The sequence below is a fragment of the Xiphias gladius genome, chromosome 13 (genome assembly GCF_016859285.1).
Source record: "Xiphias gladius isolate SHS-SW01 ecotype Sanya breed wild chromosome 13, ASM1685928v1, whole genome shotgun sequence".
NCBI lineage: Eukaryota > Metazoa > Chordata > Actinopteri > Istiophoriformes > Xiphiidae > Xiphias > Xiphias gladius.
The window spans coordinates 3,309,848-3,333,170 of NC_053412.1; the positions used below are offsets into that span (position 1 = coordinate 3,309,848).

The 23,323-nt window shown below is 43.7% G+C and overlaps 1 protein-coding gene across 1 annotated transcript in view; it reads left to right on the forward strand.

Moving 5' to 3' along the window:
- The window catches only part of LOC120798367 (inactive dipeptidyl peptidase 10-like), a 44,244-nt gene extending 22,573 nt beyond the window's left edge, over window positions 1-21,671 (forward strand). The window contains exons 6-25 of the mRNA XM_040142617.1: window positions 1,831-1,951; window positions 3,311-3,465; window positions 5,395-5,492; window positions 5,587-5,710; window positions 6,143-6,181; window positions 6,384-6,491; window positions 6,673-6,764; window positions 8,057-8,104; window positions 8,256-8,374; window positions 9,414-9,461; window positions 11,127-11,225; window positions 11,404-11,473; window positions 12,559-12,687; window positions 12,857-12,922; window positions 14,098-14,152; window positions 14,533-14,632; window positions 15,162-15,220; window positions 18,457-18,529; window positions 18,754-18,827; window positions 20,475-21,671. Coding sequence (XP_039998551.1) covers window positions 1,831-1,951; window positions 3,311-3,465; window positions 5,395-5,492; window positions 5,587-5,710; window positions 6,143-6,181; window positions 6,384-6,491; window positions 6,673-6,764; window positions 8,057-8,104; window positions 8,256-8,374; window positions 9,414-9,461; window positions 11,127-11,225; window positions 11,404-11,473; window positions 12,559-12,687; window positions 12,857-12,922; window positions 14,098-14,152; window positions 14,533-14,632; window positions 15,162-15,220; window positions 18,457-18,529; window positions 18,754-18,827; window positions 20,475-20,606 — 1,809 coding nt within the window. The 3' untranslated portion in view covers window positions 20,607-21,671. The remainder of the gene's footprint in view (window positions 1-1,830; window positions 1,952-3,310; window positions 3,466-5,394; window positions 5,493-5,586; window positions 5,711-6,142; window positions 6,182-6,383; window positions 6,492-6,672; window positions 6,765-8,056; window positions 8,105-8,255; window positions 8,375-9,413; window positions 9,462-11,126; window positions 11,226-11,403; window positions 11,474-12,558; window positions 12,688-12,856; window positions 12,923-14,097; window positions 14,153-14,532; window positions 14,633-15,161; window positions 15,221-18,456; window positions 18,530-18,753; window positions 18,828-20,474) is intronic.
- The last annotated feature ends 1,652 nt before the right edge of the window (window positions 21,672-23,323 follow it).

Consider the following 23,323-nt stretch of genomic DNA (forward strand, 5'->3'; position numbering starts at 1 on the left):
GCCGGCTGCTTTGTCTGTTTACGCGAACCCAGTTTCCATTTCCTTCTGTCCTGTTTTTCCTGTTTTTCTGTCCTTTTTTTTTTTTTTTAATAACTTCAGGATCTGACTGTAAACGTGTCCTTTTGGTACGAGAAAAAAAACTGTCTATCCGTGCAGCTGTGTATCACGAGCAAGTATAGAATAAGCCGGATTTGCTTCAGGTTTTTGGTGCGAGGCGGGAACTAGAACGCGACAAATCACTTGGTCGAAGGAGCCAGAGTGGGTACTTCCCTGTAACAAGCAGCAAATGACCAACTTTTTTCAGGAATCTACTTCAAAATTTTTAGAGAAAAGTAAGCGCCACACTTTATTCCAGGGGTCCTGTATTTTCCAGCTAATTTTCTGGAAACCTTTCTCATAATTTCCTTAAACTTATCTGGCTTAAGATGTTAAGTGCAGGTATTTTCCCAAGAGAGGCCTCCGCAGTTTGGTACTAATTTTAAGGGGAAAGTTCCCGCTCGTCTTTCTAGGAAACTCTGATGGTGGATGTCTGTGTACGTTTTTGACCTATTGGTCCTCAAAAAACACTCACATAACGGGCGGGTACGTGATGAACGGAGCAATGAGGAAAGTTTCCAGGAAATTAGCTGGAAAATACGGAAAGATTTAACCAGCAATACTGAAGGATTATTCCTAAATGGCCATTTCTCTGCTTTAGTGGGCTTTTCCCTTTTTACATCTGGCACCCATCTCCTTAGTAACGCTTTCCGTGTCGAAGCACGTGCTCTCGCTACGGAGTTAATCTGACCATTTACCTACACTTTGTTAGACTCCAGTATCAATGTGCAGCCGAATATATAAAATCCCTGAATTTCTAATTGAACTCGTTTGTCAGCGGCCCTTCCGGCTAACGCGCCCAGAGTCAGGAGCGCGGCCCCCGCGCATCGCAAGACGCTCACTGCAGGCTACACCGGGAAAAACCGATGAAACACGTTCAGTATCAACATTTTTTTTCGGCTTTGCAGAAACGTTTTTTTTTAAATTATCAACATTTACCTCGCTATTTTTAACCATAGCAGTGACTCCGACGTCTCAGCATCCTCCTACGTGGAGAATGCTGATAGTGGCCGACCTTGATGTAGGCAAAGGGCTGGACGGCAAAGTTTCCAAGCCGCCTCGCAGTCCTAAACAACAAAAGGGGTTGCGGATTCAGGGAATCTGACATGGAATTAGTGTTGAAAGTGAGTCACACCCGTCTCACCCAGTGTGCTGATCCTCCAGTCTCTTCCTACACACACCTCAAGCTACCAAACTTAACAATATATATCAAAACAGCGGTGAAACCGACCTGATAAATGCCCAGTTTCACTACAGTGGAATTCAAAATGGCTCTCTGTGTGACTAATGGCTATTGAGAACAGAGCTGGGGAAAATAAATAACTCCGGGGGGAAGGAGAAATGCTGTCCATGCAGGAGAAAAATGAATTCAGGTGGACTCAGGATATTGGTTAATATGCAGGATGCGTCGGGCTGATCCTGTTTGATTTTGCAAATGCAAATGGTAAAACACTGATGGAAGAGAGAACAAACAAACACACACACACACGTTTGATGCATGGTGGGATAAACTGGGGGGCTTTAATATGAAAAAAAAAAAGTCTTTACAGCGAGGAAATCAAAGAGATAAGCAGAGGGAAACAGACACGCGAAAGCAAAACTCAGCATGACAGCGGAACGTTAAAGACGAGGAGAAGAACGGCGGCAAGGCGAAAATCAAATGAAGGAAATCTATGTCTGATGAACAACACAGGATGCGATCAATACATTGGCGCCCCTTTTCTTTCCCTTCAGATCTACATCTTTGAGAATAACATCTACTACCAGTCAGACGTGAGGAGTATCTCCCTGCGAATCACCTCCTCCGGGATGGAAGGAGTCATCTACAACGGAATCGCCGACTGGTTGTACGAAGGTGCGTACTGGCAAGAGGTTCCACAGAGTCAGAGCGCAGAAAATTGTCTTTACGCTTGCTTGATGTGGAAAAGTTGGTTTATCGACTTAAAGCCGAGTGCGTTGCTTTTGGTCAACAGACAGTTTGTATCTGGTTTCACTGTGAATCCTTAAGAATTATAATCCTGACGATGGGGAGAAGCCATAACATCAAATAGAGTAATTGAATAATTGAATGAAAATATATATAAATATTTTGAAAACATAAAGCAAAAAAAACCAAAAACCTTTTATATTTTTATTAATCAAATATTATAACATTATAAATATATGGGAGTTTGCATTCATGACCATGTTTCTAAAGTCCCGGCTGCATTTCCAGTGAGCCGCTCCACCGAATCTGCAGCCTGCTGGCTGCGTTTGGCAGCATGAAACCACTTCCTCTTGCTCACTTTGACACATTTGCACCAGTCAAAACAAACACCACACGCGCGTGACCCACGCCTGAGCGCGCAGGGCTCGTGTGTGTGCGCGAAGACCGTTTGTGGAACGCGATGCCGCTGCCGCACACATGTAAATGATGCGTTTCGGTTTTTGAATATTAAAATGCAATATTTAATTAAATGTTTGAGTCCGTAGTTCAGTTTTTTTTGTTTTTTCTTGGTGTATCTCTTAAGCTCTTGATGGTAACAACGGCTAAGCAAGTCCATAAATTCTGGAGGAAAAAAAGCTTCCAACTCCACCAAGCTCCAGTTTGGAAAAGGTTTTTGGGATTTCTCTTCTCCTCTCAGGTGCCAGAAGGCGAAAAAAAAAAAAAAAAAAAAGTGAAATGTTCTGTGATCTCTGGATACAGTTTCAGGGTACACTGTGCATCCTCAGCTCAGCTGTTTTTAAAATGTTTTCAAAGATTTGTCTCCGGCTCCAAAAATGCAGCCGAGCGGAGCGGGCAAACTGAGCAGAATGGCAATGAAAAATCAACACCAGCCCGCTGCAGTCCATTAAGTCGCTGTGTAAACAACAGCACATTGCAATCACAGGCCGGGGAAGATGGGACGCATTATAGAATAATTTCTGTTTGAAGATTTACTGTGAGCTGTGTGTGTTTTTCCGTTTCTTGATTTGCATTTACTTTAGATGTTTTTACAGCGACGGAAAGAGCAGGACAAGTATTATTGTCCTATTATAAGTTTCGTTATAGGTTCAGAAAATCGGCACATTTGTAATGATTTAAGAAAGAAATGAAAAACGAAATAGTGGGCAACATATAACATAATCAGCAGAGAGATCAAGACTCCAGAGCGTCCTGTTTTCTGGCCTCTGTCGTCCCCTGAGACAGAAAATGTCTGCGATGTCTGATTCTTTTTTTCCTTCTTCTTATCAGAGGTGATTCTGCGTTCACACTTGACTCACTGGTGGTCCCCGGACGGGGAGCGACTGGCTTTCCTCACCATCGACGACACCCTGGTACCCATCATGGCTCTGCCCCAGTTCACCGGCAGCACCTACCCCCGAGGAGTACAGTACCCATATCCTATGGTAAGCCTGGACGCTGCTGCTGCTGCTGCTGCTGCTGCAATGGAACCCCTACAGAGCTAAAAACGATTAGCCCATTGATGATGAATATCTTTGGGTTTTGGACTCTTCTTTTGGAAATTTTGTGACGCTTTGCGCCATCCTGCCCCACAAAACGTTGGACCCGGTCTGAAAGAGGCCCGTGGAAAAACCCCCCTGAACGCAACATGCGTACGTTTACTTTTTTGGCGGAGGCGGTCTCGATCGGAAAGGGGACCGGAGCACAGTCGGGCCCGAACCTGAACAGGCCCGACCGGTGACCGGACGCGATCCAAAACACAGAGTCTCAAATACAGAGAAAACAGCGTGATGCGCTGTCGGTCAAAAAGCAGCCACAGCTGAAAATGACAACGACATAATAATAATAACCCAACAACAGATGTAAAGTCGTAGAAACTACCTCCGTAAAGCCGCCCGTAGATAGTAATACTAGAACCTCCTGCTCCAACAAGAGGAATGTCTGTAGTCGACTGAACAGTAGAGAGACAGACGATAATTATATAATAAATTGAGTATCTGTGAGTGAATCGCTTCGCCACGTAAACATAAAACCACCAAAAGCGTATCTACGCGGCAGAAGAACCGGATAAGATAAAAACAGAGCATCTGTCCTTCAGATTTCAGTTCACGTCGTGCTTTACAATCGTCCCAAACAAATTCACAGTAAACCAGATTAACGCAAGCTCATTGCACCAAACATGTGGTCTTTGGGGTCCCCAGGGTCTGGGTCCCTGGGCCAGTCATTCACCTTATTGCACGTTTTGCACAGTTGAGTCTTAAAATTCACAGCTCAGCTTCATCCGCTCCAGAAAATGTAACGAAACAAGGAGAAAATGCCGTTAAATGAAGAAGAAACAAACAATTGCACAGCCCAGTGGCATTTTCCTTCTTTATTTACAGTACTTTATTATTATTTTTTGAATAGACAAAATGTCTTGTTTAAGTTTGAAACGTGGCAAAACTAAATGTGCTCTCGCTGTGCAGGAGGAGCTGCTTCCCTAAAAATCCCCTCAAGGTTATTCCGGTGCCGCTCGGCAGAATGCAGAGTAGACTTTATTCAACATGGTGCGGTGTGGATTATCAGGTTCACTAATGGGTGTCAGGTCGAGTCTTTTCTCTGCGGTTGCAGATCTGTTTTTTTTTTTGTATCCCATTAAATACCGCCAAATATTCTCATAACTCACGTGACGTGTCAGTTGACGACCCAACCGCACTAATCGGCTCATCTGGCTGCGACGAAGAACTGAGGGAGAACGCAGCTGTTTTTTAGTCTGATGTCAAGAAGAAGAAAAAAAGAGAGAGAGAAGATAAGGCTCATTAATTCCAGCTGAGTGGTAGTGAGTACTAACCTCGAGAATCTTTCAGCCTCTGCACAGGATCACATGCAGAAACGTGAAATTTGTCTACAGACAATTCAACAAATATGGAGAAAAAACTTAACATATATAATAATGAATGAATTATCAGTCAATGTTTGTTTGGTTTCAAATTGACTTTTTCTTACAGGGAAATTCCTATATTCTCTATAAACGTTACGAAATTACATGTTTTTTCCAAATAAAATAAAGTATGGAATTGTTCGGAAATGACAAACCTGTAAAATTAAGTTTCTTTTTCTTTCTTCCTTTATTTTTTTTTTTTTTTTTTTTTGCTTAAAAACTGACGGTGAAAGAGGAAAACTAGGACGTGCTCTGTCGTATCGCAAGCCTTCTAGTAGCGGAGTCATACTCAAACTATATCAGCCTTCGGCACAAACATGCTTTTACGGCACGCACAGAAAGGATACTGCGTCTATAGCGTGTATATAACAATCGCTCTCCCTGTAAAGATGTTATGAGACTTCGAAGGAATATTTCAAATCCGTCAGCGTCTGTCTCGATTTGGCTTCTTCAGGCCGGGCAGACAAACCCTGGGGTCAAGCTGTCGGTGGTCAACCTGTTCGGAGCGACACACACTCAGGAGCTGCAGCCTCCCGAGCAGCTCAGACACAGGTGACACACACACACACACACACACACACACACACACACACAAATACAGTACTTGCTGTGCCCGAAGTCCCCAGTCTGATTTCCCCCTCTGCAGAGATTTCTATGTCACCATGGTGAAGTGGATCAGTAGTACTCACCTCGCCGTGCGGTGGGTCAACCGGCCCCAGAACGCTTCGCTGCTGACGATGTGTGACGCCACCTTAGGGGTCTGCCTTCAGGTGGGTGTCTCTGATTTAAGGGGGGGGGGTGACTGTGCAAACTGTGCACAACGCTCCCAGATCTGTGAGCTGCGTTTTCTTTTGTTGGTTGACTCCAGTGTCTCCGTAGTCCATGTCCCCCAGGACGCCCAGAGAGCTCTCACATGCACATGAGGTCTGCTTGATCAGATTTACTGTGGTTACAATACGCACCTAAAAGAACACACAGTCAACGTCCGACTGAACCTGAACTCAGTCAACTCAAACTGAACCTCAAAAATCGTTAGTGCAACCACATATACAGCTCAGGTGCAAGTGCAACACCTCTTTAAAATCTCTGCAGCGATTCAACACCCACTCAATACATTTTTTTTTTTTCAATCGCCTGAATAACTTCCAGAGAACAAGTGACCGTGGTAAAAAGTGGATTTCATTTTCTTCCCTCTCATTCAGAGACAGGAGGACTCCTCAGAGACGTGGCTTTCCAGACAGGTAAACCCGAATGCAGACATTTCTCATAACAGCAATAAGGTACTGTTTTCCGCTAACAAACCGTCCCCACATGGGCACGACGTACAAAATGACCTCGCCATTGCGCCCGTGCCTCCCCAGCCAAACGCCGCGCGTTCCTCGCAGCCGGGCTCGGTGGCGCGCGAAGCCCGTCACCTCTGAGATCCCTGTTTCTCCCCCACAGAGACAGGAGCCGCTGTTCTCCAAGGACAGGAGCCGGTTTTTCCTCACTCTGCCCGTGAAACAAGGGGGCCAGGGAGAGTTCCACCACATCACAATGTTCACCAAAAAGGTGACTCCGAGAGGACTCTCCTCTGCTCTCCTCTTTATCCCAGACACGCCGTGTCTGTCTCTGTCCGTGGCCTTGTAATAAATCACTTAAGACCCAATTTGAATCTTAAAATCCAACAAGGATACGTGATGTACAGTATTGTCTCCTGTTTCCAATCCTTCTGAACCGATTCTCCCCTTAGTTACGAAGCGACCAGGACGAGGTTCGCCACCTAACGTCGGGGGACTGGGAGGTGACGAAAACCGTAGCGTACGACGAAAACAACCAGATCGTGTAAGTTCAGCTTTTATTTCTCACATTCAATACAAATAACAACCCCCTAAAATGGAAAAGGTCCAATAAATGGAAAATCATCTTGAAACTACAAGTCCCAGCACCACGGCTGTTTCTACTTCTACCGTTTTTAACATTGTTATTTCTACTGCTAATACTGGTCCTCAGGAGTGGATGAAGTCTCCAGATCCTTCACGTAAGTCAAAGTAGCAGGAAAATGCCCACTCCACAAAAAAAAAAGTGAAAGAAATGTAAATCATACGTAAGTAAAAAAAAAAAAAAAAATAAAAAAAAAAAAAAAAAAAAGCAAAAAAACGGCCCCTATATATATATTTACCCTTATGCCTATCATTTCATTGTTATGGTCGGTGAAAGTGGAGCCAATTTGAACAATTTAAACAACTGTTGGGTAGTTTAATCTGTCACGAGACATGATTATTAGATTATGAGTTCCACATGTATTGTATAAAATCTGAAAAATGAATGGTAAATAATAAAAATAACCTGTGAAGTAGCAGTGGAGAAGTGTAAAAAAAGAAATAAATAAAATACATAGAGCAAAGTAGTAGTAGTAGTCATGGTGTACTTAAGTCCTGAGAGTGCTGCCGCTGCTGTTACCAGCCCTCAGATGCTGTTGGATTTCTCACACCAATACGTGGTGAAACAGTGTGTGTTGCTGTGGAAGATTGAAAATGCCTACATGACGACAACGCAGTGTGTGTATATAGATGGGTGTTGTACTTTATACTTTATTTCTTAGTTTGTACTTATGACGGGTATTTGAAATCTTCCATATTAGTACACACATAGCCATAGAATTACATATACATCTACATGGTGATATTGAACATATTGATACTGTAGATTATTACCCTGCACTTACAGAAATTTTTTTTTTTTTTTGCCTTCCGGGGCCCGAGAGGACGATCTGCAGACACTACCCGCTGCAGAAAACTACTTATCAGAAAATGAATTATTCAATATACCGTGTGTTGTGACTTGCTGTCGCCGAGGTGCAGTCGTAATAATCTCCTACTTCGGACGCTCTTGTGCCCCTGCACCGAACTGCACCCTCAAAAGAAGAGCAGAAGACCAAAGTGCAAATTCTACCACTCCTCGGGGGGGGGTTACATGATGGAAAACATGTATTGTTGAACGTGCTCCGTGAGCCGCGGTGTTTACGGGTGGGCAGCCGCGATATGGGGGGGGGCTGCTGGAGGCAGACGCAGGGGAAATGCGAAGGATGAATGGATCCCTGACCTTATCCCACTGCTCTGCTTTTCTCCACAAAGATACTTCCTGAGCACAGAGGACTCTGCACAACAGAGACATTTATACAGGTAAAATACACTCACACACACAGATGAACCACATTGTGTATTGAAAGTATTTTGTTCATTATTTCTCTTTTGTGTGATGCACATTGGATTTTTTTTTTTTTTTTTTCTATTCTTCGTGCTCAGCAAACATTTCCTGTCCTTCCTCTAATAGTGTGTCCACCCTTGGCCTGTTTCCACGGCGATGTCTCACCTGTGGGCTGAAGGAGGAGTGTACGTTTTTCGACGCCGACGTCAGCCCCGACGCACAGAACGCCATCCTGCACTGTAAAGGTCAGAGGGGCGTTTTTCAAAACCGCATGAAAAATGAAACGGTGCCGAGGGGCATGACTTTATAACTGGGGATGCAGTTTTTTAATTTATGGTTCACAAATTGAGCACGGGCATATGGGATTTCAGGGCACCGTCTTTGTATGGATTAGAAACCAAGAGGCGAAACAGGTTAAAAATCTTTTGTGTGGTGCAGCAAACAGTATTTTTCCCTCCGGATGAAGCTGTTAGATGCTAAAAGTATCTTCGAGGATTCTGGAAAATACCTTTAAAACAACTGTAGGTGTTGTCGAACAACTCAAGTTTTTATTTTTTGGGCAAGTGGGACGTTTCGCTCTGTGACTTGAATGTAATGGCAACACCCTGGTAAACCTGCTGACACTGAAATCCTCCACGTTTCCACTGCAGGTTGTGTCACATTAACACGTTACACAAAGTGATCAGCGCTATTTGCAAAGTACAACCTCCTCGCAAGCCGTTTTCTCAAGTAATTCGAGTTTGTCAGTTTTGTGCAGGAACTTGGTCAAATTCTGGTTTTAAAAAAAAAAAAAGATAACAACTCAGTTTTCAAGCCTTCAGGGACAAATATCCACAGGAGGATGAGTTGTTTTTTTCTTGACAATAGGAGACAAAACAACGCAAGACAGTCAGTTACATAAAACATAAAAAAGGTATTTTCACAAGATATGAAAGTTTGACATTGAAGAGCTGGAGCAGACTTGAAGTTTTCTGCGAGTTTGTTCCTGATACACGTTGCACAGAAAACTGCCTCAGGAAACAGCAAAGCCTGTCCCACGCTAAAACATTTGCAACTTATTGCCTTTTCTGTCTGATTTAGTCTTCCCACTTCTATTAACTGGACAACGACAGCCCTAAAGCCTTGGAGAAAGATACCCGCTAAGCCCCCCAGCATGAATCAAACATTTCAGGTTTAGCTTTTAAATTTCCAATCCGTCAACCCAAGGCCCATAACAGGATGGAAGTTTTAGCAGAAGCTCCTGTTGCAGTCATGAAATGTGAAAGAGGATGTTTTCCATTGCAGGCCCTGGAGTTCCAGCTCTGCTGCTTCTAAGTTTTGACAACGTGGACTGTGAGTAGTCTTGATAGTATTCAATGTTTGAAATCAGCTTGTGCCGATGCGTCGTCCGTGTGGGCAGATGTGCTTTTTTCCCCTCACATCTGCTCTGAAATGGAAAAAAGTCCGCAGCAATTAAGTGTCATTATCTCATTTGTATGAAAACATTAGCAGCTGTTGGATTTGATGCCGCGCCAGGCTACCGCGGTAATTTGTACGTTTCAAGACGTTTAATGTGTTTGTCATCACATGTTAAATGGCCACCAGTCATTTCCATACAGTAGCTATTGGTCAGTGCTCCTGCGCATGCTAACGAAGACTGGTTAGAAAGGAAAATACGTTTGAGAGAAAAAGTAGAAGAATCGGGGGGAAGAAAAAAAAAAGTGACAAAATGTAAAAGTGCTGATTCGTTTGACCAAATGTTTAAGTTGTGTACCCTTTGCCCTTCATGTCATGTGACCTTTACTGACACTCACAATAATGCTAAGCTACAAGGTGATGCAGCAGGAACCTAAGATGCTGAGAAGTATTATTTCTTTAATGGTACATGTGAAGGAAACCTGCCTACTTTGTGGATTTGTGCTCACAAAATAAAAATGCAGCGATGTCCCTGCGTTGCTGTGGCCCCTGGAGGAGGCGCTGAATATTTTACCTGAACCGTTTTTCTATACTGTCTTTATCTTCTGCATGACCTCACGCCCTGCCTCTGCTGCCGCGCCAGCAGGACACATGAACATACGGGAAGCACTATCAACTTCTAGGCCCCTCGGACGCCTCTCGATGTACTGACTCACATGAGCCGTGCACGCTAGAGCGTTTCACTCGGTGCTGAGGCAGGACCAGCGTAGGACACCTGCGAACTAAAGGTGGCAGTAGACTTCCAGTACAATGTGGAGGTGGAGGAAACTTGTTTTTCTAAACGTGCGATTTCTGCAGTGGCCCCTGGTGTGCGGACGCCGGCGTCTACGCTTTGATTGCAGGTGAAACCACATGCTCATGGACCAAAACAAGGAAAAACAGTTTTCACCCCGAATATATGTCCAGAAAATGTGTTTATATCACTGTTTATTTATTGGGGGACGACCGAAAGAGGTTTTTATGTATCAACAGATATTTTTCTGTTGACCAAAAAAAAAACCCTTAAAATACAGAATAATTGTGCAATTCTACCTCATTTGAAAGCCAAAGGTGAGTGCTTCTTTCTCCGAGGGCCACAAGGTGCAACATTTAGCCCAGTCTTCATATGAAAACCAGTTTGGACACGTGACATAAAGGCGAGATGTCTTTCTAAATGGTCGGTTTTGTAAACGCGCGTCTGATTGACGGCCTCACGTTCCCGGAAGAGCGGCGCGTCGCTTCCCTGTGAGCTTTCCCGGGGGGCTAAGGTTTCCCGCGGTTGTGGTCCTTGCAAGATAATAATGTTTAGGTAGAAGACTTAGAGGCAATTAACAGCGACTGATGACATTAGTGAGAGCTGATGGAAAGACAACCAGCACAATTTACGCCTATTTGATTTTCTTAAGAAATGACTCCTGTGTGAGTTGTCTACTCGAGGCTCCGCTCGTCGTCTGTCGTCTGCAAAAAAACAAAAAAGAAGAAGAAAAAAGAAGTTTCATTCAGGGCTAATGAGTGGCTGTTCCGTTCGCTCAGATAAATAAATGTGTTTTCTCTGCTTCACAGCATATTTCATCTTGGAGAACAACCTCCCTCTGCGGTCTGCGCTGGAGACTAAAAGGACGATTCAGACGGATATCCGGATCATCACTAATGACAACTTTGGTACAGATGATCTGCTCTTACCAGCTGTGCTCGTGTGTCATCTTCATGAGATAACAGAGCTACTTAGAGGGCGGAGGACATGTTGGGTTATACGTGTTGGCACCTTGACGCTTGGCCGCCGTCCCGCCCTCTTTTATTTTCACCTCCCGTGACAAACTTTCTGTCTCTCCTCTCGCAGAGCTGCCGCTGAAGCTCATCTACCCGCCCGACTTCTCCGAGTCCTACCTCTACGGCCTTCTCCTTGTTGTGTAAGCCTATTCCACTTTTATTTTTTTATTTTTTTTCATTTCCACTTAGTGCAGCACTGCGAGCTTCAAAGGCCGAATTCAGCAAGGACAGCGGAAAGTGAAACGCTTCACTCCTCCGTACCTGCAGGCTTTCAAATACTTATCAACAGTACTAACAAAGGAAACTAAAGGGGATGTTAGACGAGAAAATGTAAATGTAGCATAAAATTTCACCTTGTAGATACAAATTTAATGTCCTATAATCCTTTTTTTATGCTCGCGATGCGAGACTTTTCTTCTTTGTCTTTGTTCTTTGAGGTCAAACGGCTGTAGTATCATAAATCCTTGCATCGCTGCAAAACTAGTACATTAGCGTCTGAGCGTTTTATATAACACATACACACGGTCGAATGCCTGTGACCAACCCTGTCCACATACCTGAGTGTGCTTTTGGTTTGGAGCTGTTCGTGATGGAGGAGAGGCGGCTGTTATCACCTGCAGATTAACGGCCATGAAGTCAGAAATCCCAAACGGATGCAATGTGAGGGGGATCGCCTGCCTCTGCCGTGTGTTGTATTTAATTGCCCAAACACACTGGAGCAGCCACAGCCTAACACACCGCTGGAGCTAGCAGCCTTCCAGGGCGGACGTTTTTCTCTGTGAAGAATGGTAGAGATATTTTCCGGAAGGCCGACGATGTCGTTTACCGTCAACTCTGTAAAATCAGGAAAAACGGAGAACGAAATGGGATAAAACACACAACAACAACGTAAGAAAAAGAAGAATCGGATAAACAGATAATCCGCTCCCCTGTTCAAGCTGTAATATGTTTAATACTGTAGACGGTATTCCCTGAGCCAGAACGGAAATGGGATTTCATTTAACCATTGTGTGTAAACAGCACATCACCGCTCAGCTCTATACAGACTGAAAGAAACAGTCATTTTATACGGCTCTTTTAGAAAAACCAGGGTTGTAATGTGCTTCAAAGTTACAAGAATGAAAATGCTTTGGCAAAATATCTACCAGAGAACTGAAACTGATCTGGGCAAAGCGGCATAAAGGGAAGAGTCTGTCAGTAAAGGTTAAATGTTTTGGTCTGTTAGTGGCAGCTCTCCAGGCGATCAGACGGTGACTGAGGAGTTCAGGTTGGACTGGGACTGGGTGCTGGTGGGCTCCGAGCAGGTCATCGTGGCGCGACTCGACGGCAGAGGGTCGGGGTTCAGAGGTCAAAGGTAATGTATATGTTTGTGTTCAAAATTAAATATTTTAGTTGGTAGTTTTAGAAGTCTTGAAGTTTCTGTTACGCGCAATGAAAGCACATAAAAAGTGACTCCTGACAAACCAGATTAGACTTCTTAAGGTCTCAGCTAATGCTTCTTTTTTTTTGTGGTCACCTCGCAGGGTTTTACAGCAGGTCCACCTGAGGCTCGGCACAGTGGACGCAGACGACCAGAAGGCCGCTCTTGAGTACGTAACACGTGCCTCTGCAGCCTTTCCTCCAGTCTGTATAACTTTACCTTCCGTGAGAGGTTCTCTGTGCCCGCTCGGCTCTAACAATGTCTGCATCCCCCTCCTGATTTCCGTTCATTTGGAAAGACAGAGTAGTTTTTGAAGGTGTTTTTCTGCGGCCGCCCGTCAGGCTCAATAGAATTTCACAGACGTCTTCTTTGAATTTGTTTTTGTGGACAAATGCCGCACAGACAGGCGTGTTTGAAGGAGGGAAAACAGCATCATGAAAGGATTAAAAAAGGAGGAAACAAAAAAAACAATTATAAAACACAGAGAGCCCGGCGTTACTTCTGAGTTATTGTAGGTTTGCCAGTTTGCAGAATATTAATCAGTAACCATACTGATTAATGTTTAATGGTAACAGTATGTTCAGTGAGCAAAAAAAAAACTCACGTGGGATTTTTTTTCTCTATTTCTTCAACTTGTACGTGAATGAACTGAATATTTTTGGTTGGTTGGACAAAAAGAGACATAAAAGGCAGTTTTCACTATCATCTTACACTTTCATAGACCGAACGATTCGTTTATTAATCGAGAAAATAGTTGTTAACTGCAGCCCCAATGCTGATATCCATTTCTGTAGGAGGATTTTTTAGGCTGGGGGGGTCAGGGTTAAATCATGAATGATAACAAGCTGGTAATGTGACTGTGTTTAAAGGTTGGGAGGGTGCACGACCACAACGACCTTGAAAAGCAAAAAAAACCCCAAAAACTGCTTTGAATCTGGTTTGAAACCCCCGTGTTGTTGTTTTTCATAATAATCTTACTACATTTAGGTTTCAGCAGACTAGAGAACAGTGCTGGGAAGAGAAATTAGTCTGCAGAACGATGCAAAAAAGTTAAGTAAATGTGTGTGAAGAGACACAGGCCATCTGATGCTGGGGCGTATTCAAGGAAACGAGCAACCCTCTCTCACATGACCAGTGGAGGCATCACGGAGTTAACCTTTGACCTCCTTACTCTTGGTTGTTATCTGTGACCTGAGGCTTCTTCTTCTCTGTGAATTCTCAGATCTTCAGCGGAGGGGTGTGAAATGTAAAAGATGGGATCACTTCCTCTGATCCTGTCAAACACAGAAGACCGCCGACGCACTCTACTCCTCTCTAATTACAAATCTCCATTGCGTTCCTCAGATACCTGGCGAAGCTGCCGTTCGTCGACCCCACCCGTGTCGGAGTCTTCGGAGAGGTGCGTCCGTCAGACCTTTCACCCCGGATTTTGTGTGGCTGAACGGCTCAGTGAGGCTTCCTCAGGCTGCCTGTTTACCTTAAGTCGTTAACATACGTAGATGACGCGTGAACTCATTTCTGAGCCAGCGTGTTCGCATGCTTAGTGGTACCCTGGTGTTATGTCTCAGCCTGGATTTGATCATAAAAGTTTATGTAGGACAGAAAAGTCAACTGTGAGGAAAAATGTGCAGGAGCCTGTGTGAGAGAGATTGCAGGTGCTAGTTCTTCTTCTGTGTCTGGTAGGTACATGCGTGAGCGTGTTTGGAAATATTGAGCCGCCAGCCACCAAAAAACGGCTCCCAGCGCAAATGAAAGTAGTTTTTACTGTGTCTCCGTCAGGACTACGGTGGCTTCCTCACACTGACGATGCTGAAGTCGACGGAGAGGCTGATCAGATGCGCTGCAGCTCAGGCTCCGGTCGTGGACTGGTCCATGTACGGTGAGCAAGGAGTCTCTTCTTCTTTAACGCTCACCGCAAAGGGACAGGGCAATATTTATATCAGCTGTGCCGCCGCAGCGCCCGCTCTCGTCATTTCCTTATTCACCGCGTCTTTGTCCTGCACGTGTTGTCCGGTTAATGTGATGCTTTTGGGAATTCAGGCTTTTTGAATTTGAGGATGAAAGGCTTTCGTTCCCGGGGCCAGTATCAGGGCTACCGTATGGGCCGAGGAGCTACTGCCGTGTGTGATTAGAGCGTAATAGACTGAAATGCGTCTGCAGTTCCTCCGGTTTTTTTGTGTTTCAAGCGAAAGTAGAATGTTATAAGGATTTCAGCCTCCTTTTGGTCGAGGAAAGCACAGACACGCATGCTGTGTAGGACTGTATTGTGCTGTCAAACTTATAAAATCTCTGCCTTTATTTGTTAAAAGTATAAGGAAGAAACCCTGCTGTTGTTGACTACAGCTCCACCGTTTGTTTTCTTCCCTAAGGTGCCTCTTCTTCTACTTACATGACTTTCTCTCTTTCAGCCTCGGCCTTTTCTGAGAGATACTTGGGCTCGCCGTCGACCGAGGAGAACAGATACCAAGTGAGCTGTTTCTACCAGTCATCCATCTGTTTCTGAGCTTGGTTTTATTCCTTTATTTTTATGCACTGAATCTTATCTTTTTCCGATGAGCGAAGATGCGAAAAGTTTGGTGCGTAAAAGGTTGCTAAGGGGGGCGCTAATCTGACGCGGCTCCACTCCCGCAAACGAAAAATCATCAACAACAAAAAAAGTGACTGTCAAGGAATTAGATTCATTCATGGGGGTGAACTTCTGCCAACTATGAGCAGGTGAAAACAAAACAGCCAATCAAACTGCAGAGGAGGCGGCAGTCAGTGGGCGTTGCGAGTGTGGGCCTCTCCCCGTGTAGACGCCTCTCCAGCCAGGAGCCGGAGCCGGAGCCAGGAGCTTAAGAGTTTTAAACCCCCATTTTAAAACTCTTCTATCAGCCACGGACATTAAATGGCAGAAAAGTGATTAATAAGAGCAGCAGCCGGATTTTTTTCAATGTCGTGAATTAATCCAGAATTATATTGATGTCTGAGTTTAGTCATTGACACTAGAACCTGCTGCCAGCAGGTGGAGCTTTGACCCACTTTAAAAAAAAATACTAATACCACACTGTAAAATTCTCCGTTACAAGTAAAAGTCCTGCATTGAAAATTTGACTAAAGTAAAAGTACTCAATGCATGGTTATACTAATATATATAATATGATTAGATTATTACAAGACTGCAACAAATGTTTTTTTTTAATCTGCTGATTATTTTCAAAATGAAATGATTGATAAATGTCATCAGAATCATCCAAAGCTTGTTTTTGTCCAACCAATAGTCCACAACTCAACATTATTAAAAATTGGTCGAAATTATTAAAATAATTACAAGTAAAAGCAGCAAATCCCTCAAATATGAGAAGCTGGAAACATGAAATATTTGGTATTTTTACATGAAAAATTACAATTAGTTTTCTGTCAGTCGACTAATAGATTATCCGACTAATTGTTTCAGCTGCACGTGCATATACTGGTTGGTAGTCAACATTATAAAAAAGCTTCATATTTTGGAAGCTCTTCATATCTTTTGTGTGGGGAAAAAAAAAATCGTAATCAGTAAAGCAACGAGTAGGTAAAGCCGTTGAAAGGAGTAAAAAGCGCAACATTTGAGTGAAGGTAGCTACATGTATTTCAGTGCTACTGGATACATTTTGTCAAACTGGCAGCATTGAAAGTTGCCGGATTAGCTTTGAGCGGTTCCTGTCTGCGGTGTAACCGTGGATGTACAGACAAGTCTCACTGGATTTCTTTGACACTGAAGAAAACTTAAAATCAGGATGATTCTCAGGCAAGTTCCGGAGTTATAGGGAGCGTCTTTTTTCCCCCTTATGATTTCCAGGCTGATATTTGTATCATGTCTGTGCGCTCAGATTTATTTAGGACGATTTTTGACATTTTAAATTGCGGCAATCGAAGGCCAGAGGTTTTAAAGTGTGTGTGTGTGTGTGTGTGTGTGTGTGTGTTGCCCGTGTATAGGCTGGTTTGGTCTCTGTTTGTAAATGTGGATTAGTTGCCATAATGTTTTTGGCAACGGAATTATTAGAAAAGCATCTTCTAAAATCAATCTTTCGGGATGTTCGCTGACTTATTGGAGATGCGACTAGGAGGCTGTTGGTGGACAGCTTATGAATTCAGATACCACAGCGCAGTGTTGCGCTCTTCGTGCGGTGACTCCGAACTGTCATTGTCGATCTTAACAATGTTCTCGCCACAAAATCTCTGTTGGCACGCTGGAGGTCACGCAGCTTTTCGAAAGCAGGCCCCGCACACGTCTTAACGAAGCCGTGCTCTGCTCCGGTTCCCCTCACAAACAAAAGAATGAAATGTAAAGAAGAAAACGTGGCCGCCAGCATTTTAGGCAACGCTCCAAATCTTGTCTTAGGCAACAGCAAGGAAATGAAAAAACACACAGGCATGGAGAAATAGAGAAAACGGTGTAGGATTAAAAACAAAATATACACAATTGTCCTCCAAGTGAAGGTTGCAGTCAGAGTGTGTTTTTCTTGCTAAGTGGGTTGCCTATAACTGGGCCAGAAGACTCTATTTTTGTGACTGTCACAGAGAGAGGGGGTGGGGGGGGGCTGCTTTAAATGACATCCAAAGGCGGCACATGTGGCACATTCTGATCAGACAATAATCAGCAGGGCGTCATCACTCACCCTGTCCTCGGAGACGCAGAGAAAGAAATGGGTTGTAAAACGTGTGGGTGCTGACGCGCGGCCGGAAAGAAATCGTCCCGTTTTGACTCCCAGCAGGGAAAGACTGAACAAATGGGAGCGAGAGACAGAGATATCCTCTGCTACAGCACCTACACTCCACCCCCCGAGAAACAGATCTAAATTCTGGATTTTTCCCCTCCTCCTGGGGTGGTCAGTCGGGTCACCGTAGCACGGGACGGGAGACCTGCTGCTCCTTTTTTCTGTTCCAAACCCATAATCGGTGCTGTGTTCTTCCACCCACGACCGTTCCACAACCTCCACCGCGTGTTCCTTATTGCTACCGTAATGATGAAGGTCCGGCACACCTGCGCCAGGAGCACAACAGGTAGGGTGTGTCCTAGGTTGGGGACCGGCGACCTGTACGCGGTCGTCTAGTCACGGTGACCAATAAGACGACCTGTATGCATTTACCACATATCACCGTGCTCTGCAACAGCACGGTGTTAAAGATTTAAAAAAAAATTGTTTCAGATGTCCATGTGAATCCAAATCAGTATCACAGAACTTTGTTTTTTTCTCCTTCCCCACGGTATTTATCATCTCGCAGCGCCTCAGATTTATGTGGTGACCCCTTTTGAAAGGGGCCCCGGCCCCTGGGTCGGGAACCACTGCACTAAGCGACACTAGCCACGTGTATATAAAGGTAGATCAAACCGGCTCCATCTGGACCAGCGCCCACGGTAAAATGCCGCAAATGCACGTTGACGCATCAGCATCAACGGTCTAATGGCGTCATATATAATATACCAGTGACAGGGACCCTGTTTCTCTAGAAGTACTTTTATTTTTGATACTCTAACTACATTTTGCTGATAATTCTAGGAGGTTGGATGATCGATTTCTAATTGTAATGGGGTGTTTCCACAGTAACACATTGGTACTTTACCTGACTTCTACCACTGGTCTTCAGCTGAGGACTTTTCACGTTCCTCTGCCCTTGTGATCCAAAGCAGCCTCTGTGGCGTTAATGACATGAATGCTTTGTCTCCGTCTGTGTGTCCAGGCCTCCAGGGTCCTGCCCAGCATGAAAAGTCTGCAGGGAGGAAGTCTGTTCCTGGCCCACGGGACCGCTGACGGTACAAACGTCTACCCTGTCTTTCCCGAAAGCCTCCGTTGCAAAAAATACTCCGGAAGATGTGATTTTCACGGTGACCCATAATGTGTGTCGTTAACGGTAGGCTGGGTCTTCTCGGACGGTGGTCGCGTCCCTTTTGAGAATGAGCCTCTCCGGGATGCAGAGCGTTCAAACGGAATCGGGCCCCGCCGACACTGATCCGCATGTCTTTGTTTTTCTCCGCAGCAAACGTTCACTTCCAGCACTCGGCAGAGCTCGTCAAACACTTAATAAAGATCGGAGCCAACTACACTATGCAGGTAAATACAACGCTGGGCTAAAGAATAAAATCAAATAAGATACGACAGACAGATTTCTGGAGGACCTACTGTAGGATGTGTCCTGTAATTAAAGTCAGAACCGCTGCTTCCAAAAAAAATAATCATACGTGTGTGACTTGGGAAATTGCTTGATTTTAAACTGTGGTCCAGGGTTTTATTACATATACTGTCGTATGTTCAGAAGAACGCTCGCAGTCCTGAGTTACAACCGTGGTACCTGGAAAACAGCTCTGTGCCAAACTGTGCTGGAAAAGCAGTATTTTTAAGACAGTATCAGAAAATAACCCCTTTATTTCCCCCTTAAAGCAATCGTTCCACATTTAGGGAAATGGGCTTATCAATAGCCTATCAACGCTGTCGTTTAACGTTCAGCGAGAGAGCAAACAAGCGTACTACCCAAAATGCCCTCGTTCCTCACTGTCTGACACTATCAGTATCATATACTATATTCTGTACCAGCCCGCTCCCAGTCTTCATTAAAGCCGTGTGATGTTTACACAGGGTAAAATATCTTAATCCAAAACTCCTATGTTTTCACTGCTGCACCACTCAGTGGACGTCTTTTCCAAAAATCTCCCCCTGACGGATTTGGTGTCTTCGGAAAATGCTGGGAAGTAAAGTTCCGTGAATTCGAACCGTGTTTGGCTGCACGGCGTGAGTTTGTAATGGCGGAGACACTGGTGAATTATTCATACGGTACTGCTCATGCCAAACAACGCCTGAAGTATTTTAGTCTAAAGCAGAAATCTTTCACATCGTCTGGACAATTAGATCATCCAGACTTCACCTGGAAATGTCCCAGGTGAATGTTTTTGGGTTTTTTTGCCCCTAAACAATACCTGGAAAATGTGTCAAGAAAAAAAAACAGTTCACGCATCTGAAAATATACAGGTTCAAATGTCTGACAAATTCTGTTTTAAGCAATAAATGAAGTGTTACGACGATGTTATCGCAGTAACCCCATTTTCATGGGTTTTGACTTCACCTGAAGACTGACGTTCCTCTCGATTCAAAATCAATTTTACCATCCTTGGTCTCACAAAAGCTTATTTCACACCTCGTTGAGTAGCCTCAGAACCACGGCCGTTAGACTGAAAATGAGGGTTGTTCGTCACGCTGGCCCAGAAGTTGATATTTCTCTGGCAGAAACTAATCTTACACGAGTGAGCGAATTTGAAAAAACAAAATCTCCACTCAGCGTCCACTTGTTCTGCCCGTTCCGGTCCTTTCGACCATATCCCATGGACTTGGTCTGCAGATGAAGTTCCCCTGAGTTGCCGTGGTAAAACTTTGCGTCGTGCTGGGCGTGTTTAGGATGTTTCGAAGCCCTGCAGTTCAACGACAACCGAGCGAACTTCAGACTGCGTGATGCGGACAAAAGCTCCGGCAGCGCAACACCCGAATTATTCTGATTTCCAAGAAACGGTTAGAAAATTATACATTTCAAGACGTGTTTTGAGAAAGTTTGTGGGAAATGTTTTTGTCCAGAAAACTTTGAAAAGCACCAGGAAAAAAGAAAGAGGGGGGAAAAAAAGTGAATTTTCCAAACTGCTGAGTTTTGGATGACCTTGCATGTTTTTATATCTTCTTTACTCATTCATCTCTTGGGTTTTTTTTTTCTGTCAGATTTATCCAGACGAAGGACACTTCCTGTCAAAGCGCAGCCGGATTCAGCTGACTCACTCCCTAATTGGTTATTTTAGAGGCTGCCTGCTTGATGCGTCATCGCTGCTCGACCAACAACGGGACGAGGAGTGAGAGGGTTATTACTGGACCGTGTTTGACAACTGTGTGTGCGTCGGTTTGTGTGTTTTATGAGCGTCTGTGGCCCTGGTAGACTGATTTGAGTGTGTGTGTGTGTGTGTGTGTTTTTATACCTGTAGCACAATGTTTGATGGACAAGCTTCTTCTCAACATATCGGACTAGTTTCCATCGCTCGTCACCTCGGTAGAATAAGGCTCCTACAGTCAGCGCTAATGTCAAATAGCATGATGCAGCTTTCACCTGTGGGGGGCGCCAGGTAGCAAACAGTCTAACAGAGGTCGATGGGAGAGGTTATCGCCTGACAGCCCAGAGAAAATGCTTCATTTCTGTGTGATTGCAAGATATTTAAATTCTACAAAATATGTAGAATATGTCAAAATATGTCGAACCCTGAGTCATTTTCTTTAAAATTAAATATTCACCAATAAATTGGCACAAAACAAACAGTTAAAGTTTGAAGAAAAACATCCTCAGTTATTATCAACCAGTCAAACTTCATTTCTGCTGCACCTTTTTCACAGGTCTGCGCAACTCAAGGTGCTTCACTGGTGAGCCTTGACGGTGCAGTTGTAAACAGTAAAACAACGTGAGACAAATGCGCATAAATAAAAGCGATGTGATTGTTTAAATGAAGCCAATGGAATAGAAAAACGGCCCCATTGCTCATGGTAAGAACAGGGTCAGTGTAAAAAGTAGCTGAGCTTTATTTATTTATTTATTTTGTGTGTGTGTGTGTGTGTGTGTGTGTGTGTGTGTGTGTGTGTGTGTGTGTGTGTGTGTGTGTGTGTGTGCAGAAACATCCAGTATTTCTCACCTTGTCTTCAGTGCAGCGGGGTTTTTTTTTTTTTTGCATTTTACAGCAGAGTTTTTGAGACCTGGCAGCCTCTGTTAACTGTACTTGCTATTCTGCCGTGGACAACACAGTCAGCCTTTCGCAAGTCAGTTCTGCTGACGGGCTGAAACCACCTGTCAGTTTGGTTTTGTTTTTTTTGTTTTTGCCTGGTATTAAATGGATTTTTTTAGCGGCCTATTATATCGATTAAAAGCTCTCTCTTCAAGTATTGAATTTTTTTTTTTTTGATGCAGATTGCACCAATTTTGGTCTGCCAGTGGGGCATGAAACCATTTTAAAATGCACAGGCATCATTGTTCTTCCGAACCTTTCGCTAGAAAAAGATCATATTGGATTTAAAGAGTGGAAAAAAAAAAAAAAAAAAACCTGACATGAAGGACATTTTCGTGGCATATTGTTACTCTTACCTTCATAGCCTCTTTTCTGTCATGTTTTTTGTCTAATGTCAACATTTCTCATGAGTAAAACTGCGTCTGAAAGTGATTAATTTGTTCAGGGCGTCAGAGCAACGTGTGCAACCAACAAAAAAAGCAGACTTGGTTGGTTCATCATGAAACTGCCTCTTAGAAACATCATGTCAATTTGTAGTTATCTGTCCCGTAGACACTGATAGTGCTAAATAGATGTACAGAATTTAACATTATGGGATCTTTTTTCCTTTTTATCTCCTTGTTGGTGTTTTTAATTCGGATTCATTTATTTATTTTTGTATTTATTTATTTCAAAAAGCAGATATTTATCATTTCGCGACTTTTTTTTTTTTTTTTCGGGACAAATATTTTAAATTGTGACTGAGACGATAGAACTGTTGGTACACTCATCTGAGTTGCCTTAAGTTGCCGCCTGTACGAGCAGCAAGAGTGGTGACGCCTTTTTGATGCCCCGGGTCTTGCCTGTCAGGTTCCTTAGAGCGCGCCCCGACTTTATGCTGGAGGTCGTTGGGGCTGTACGCTGCCTGAAATGAACACCTGCAGATGCCACACATTTAATTTCATTTACTCTGTATTTAAATTTACAGTTAATAAAGACGCTTGAACTGAACATCGGTAAAAAAAAATAAGGTAGTTAAGCACAGTTTTTCTTTGTAGTAAAGATCCAAATACAACAATTATCTCTCAGAAAATATCACGTGTATGTGTAAAGGAAACGGTTTACGATACGGAGGTTCACACAGTGTTTTTTGTTAAACTGCCATTATTATGAAAATCAGGTTAACCAATTTTAGTCTAAGTTATTGATTTAAATGTTTTGTTGTTGTTTTTACTTCACTTCTTAAACCAATCCTTGTCCCATCGTACAAAATATTTTTCCTACACAGTTGCAGGAGTCATATGGGATTATTGACAAACAGCAAATGACTTAACATTACTTCACAACTCAATAGCTACTCATAGTCTGGGCTGTTCTGTGGTTTGATTTTAAGGAGGTTCGGGATGAAACTTCCTTAAAATGAACCCTTTTCCTTAAAACGAAGCAACCACCATAATGGGAAAACACATCTGCAGCAGGTCTGTTGCTGTTTACGTGGTGATATACAATTTATGATATATAATTTCTGCTGTTTAATCATCTCTCATGTAAAAAAAATGTCACTATTTAAATTTTTCCAACCGCTGTTCTGGGTGACTTACTCAAAGTGCAATTGCTCTTCACCGCGCAGCCGAGTTGTTGCATTTCCAGCTGCTAAAAATGTGTTTTTCGCTGCACCGCACGGTTCTGGAAATACTCCCAGGTTATAGTGTTATCCATAAAGCATGGCACTAAAAAGGCATCACAAGTGTTATGGCAACACAGAGCCTGAGAGCGCTCTTCACTGTGATTATGGGTATGAGAGGGATTCGGACGATTACTGTCAGC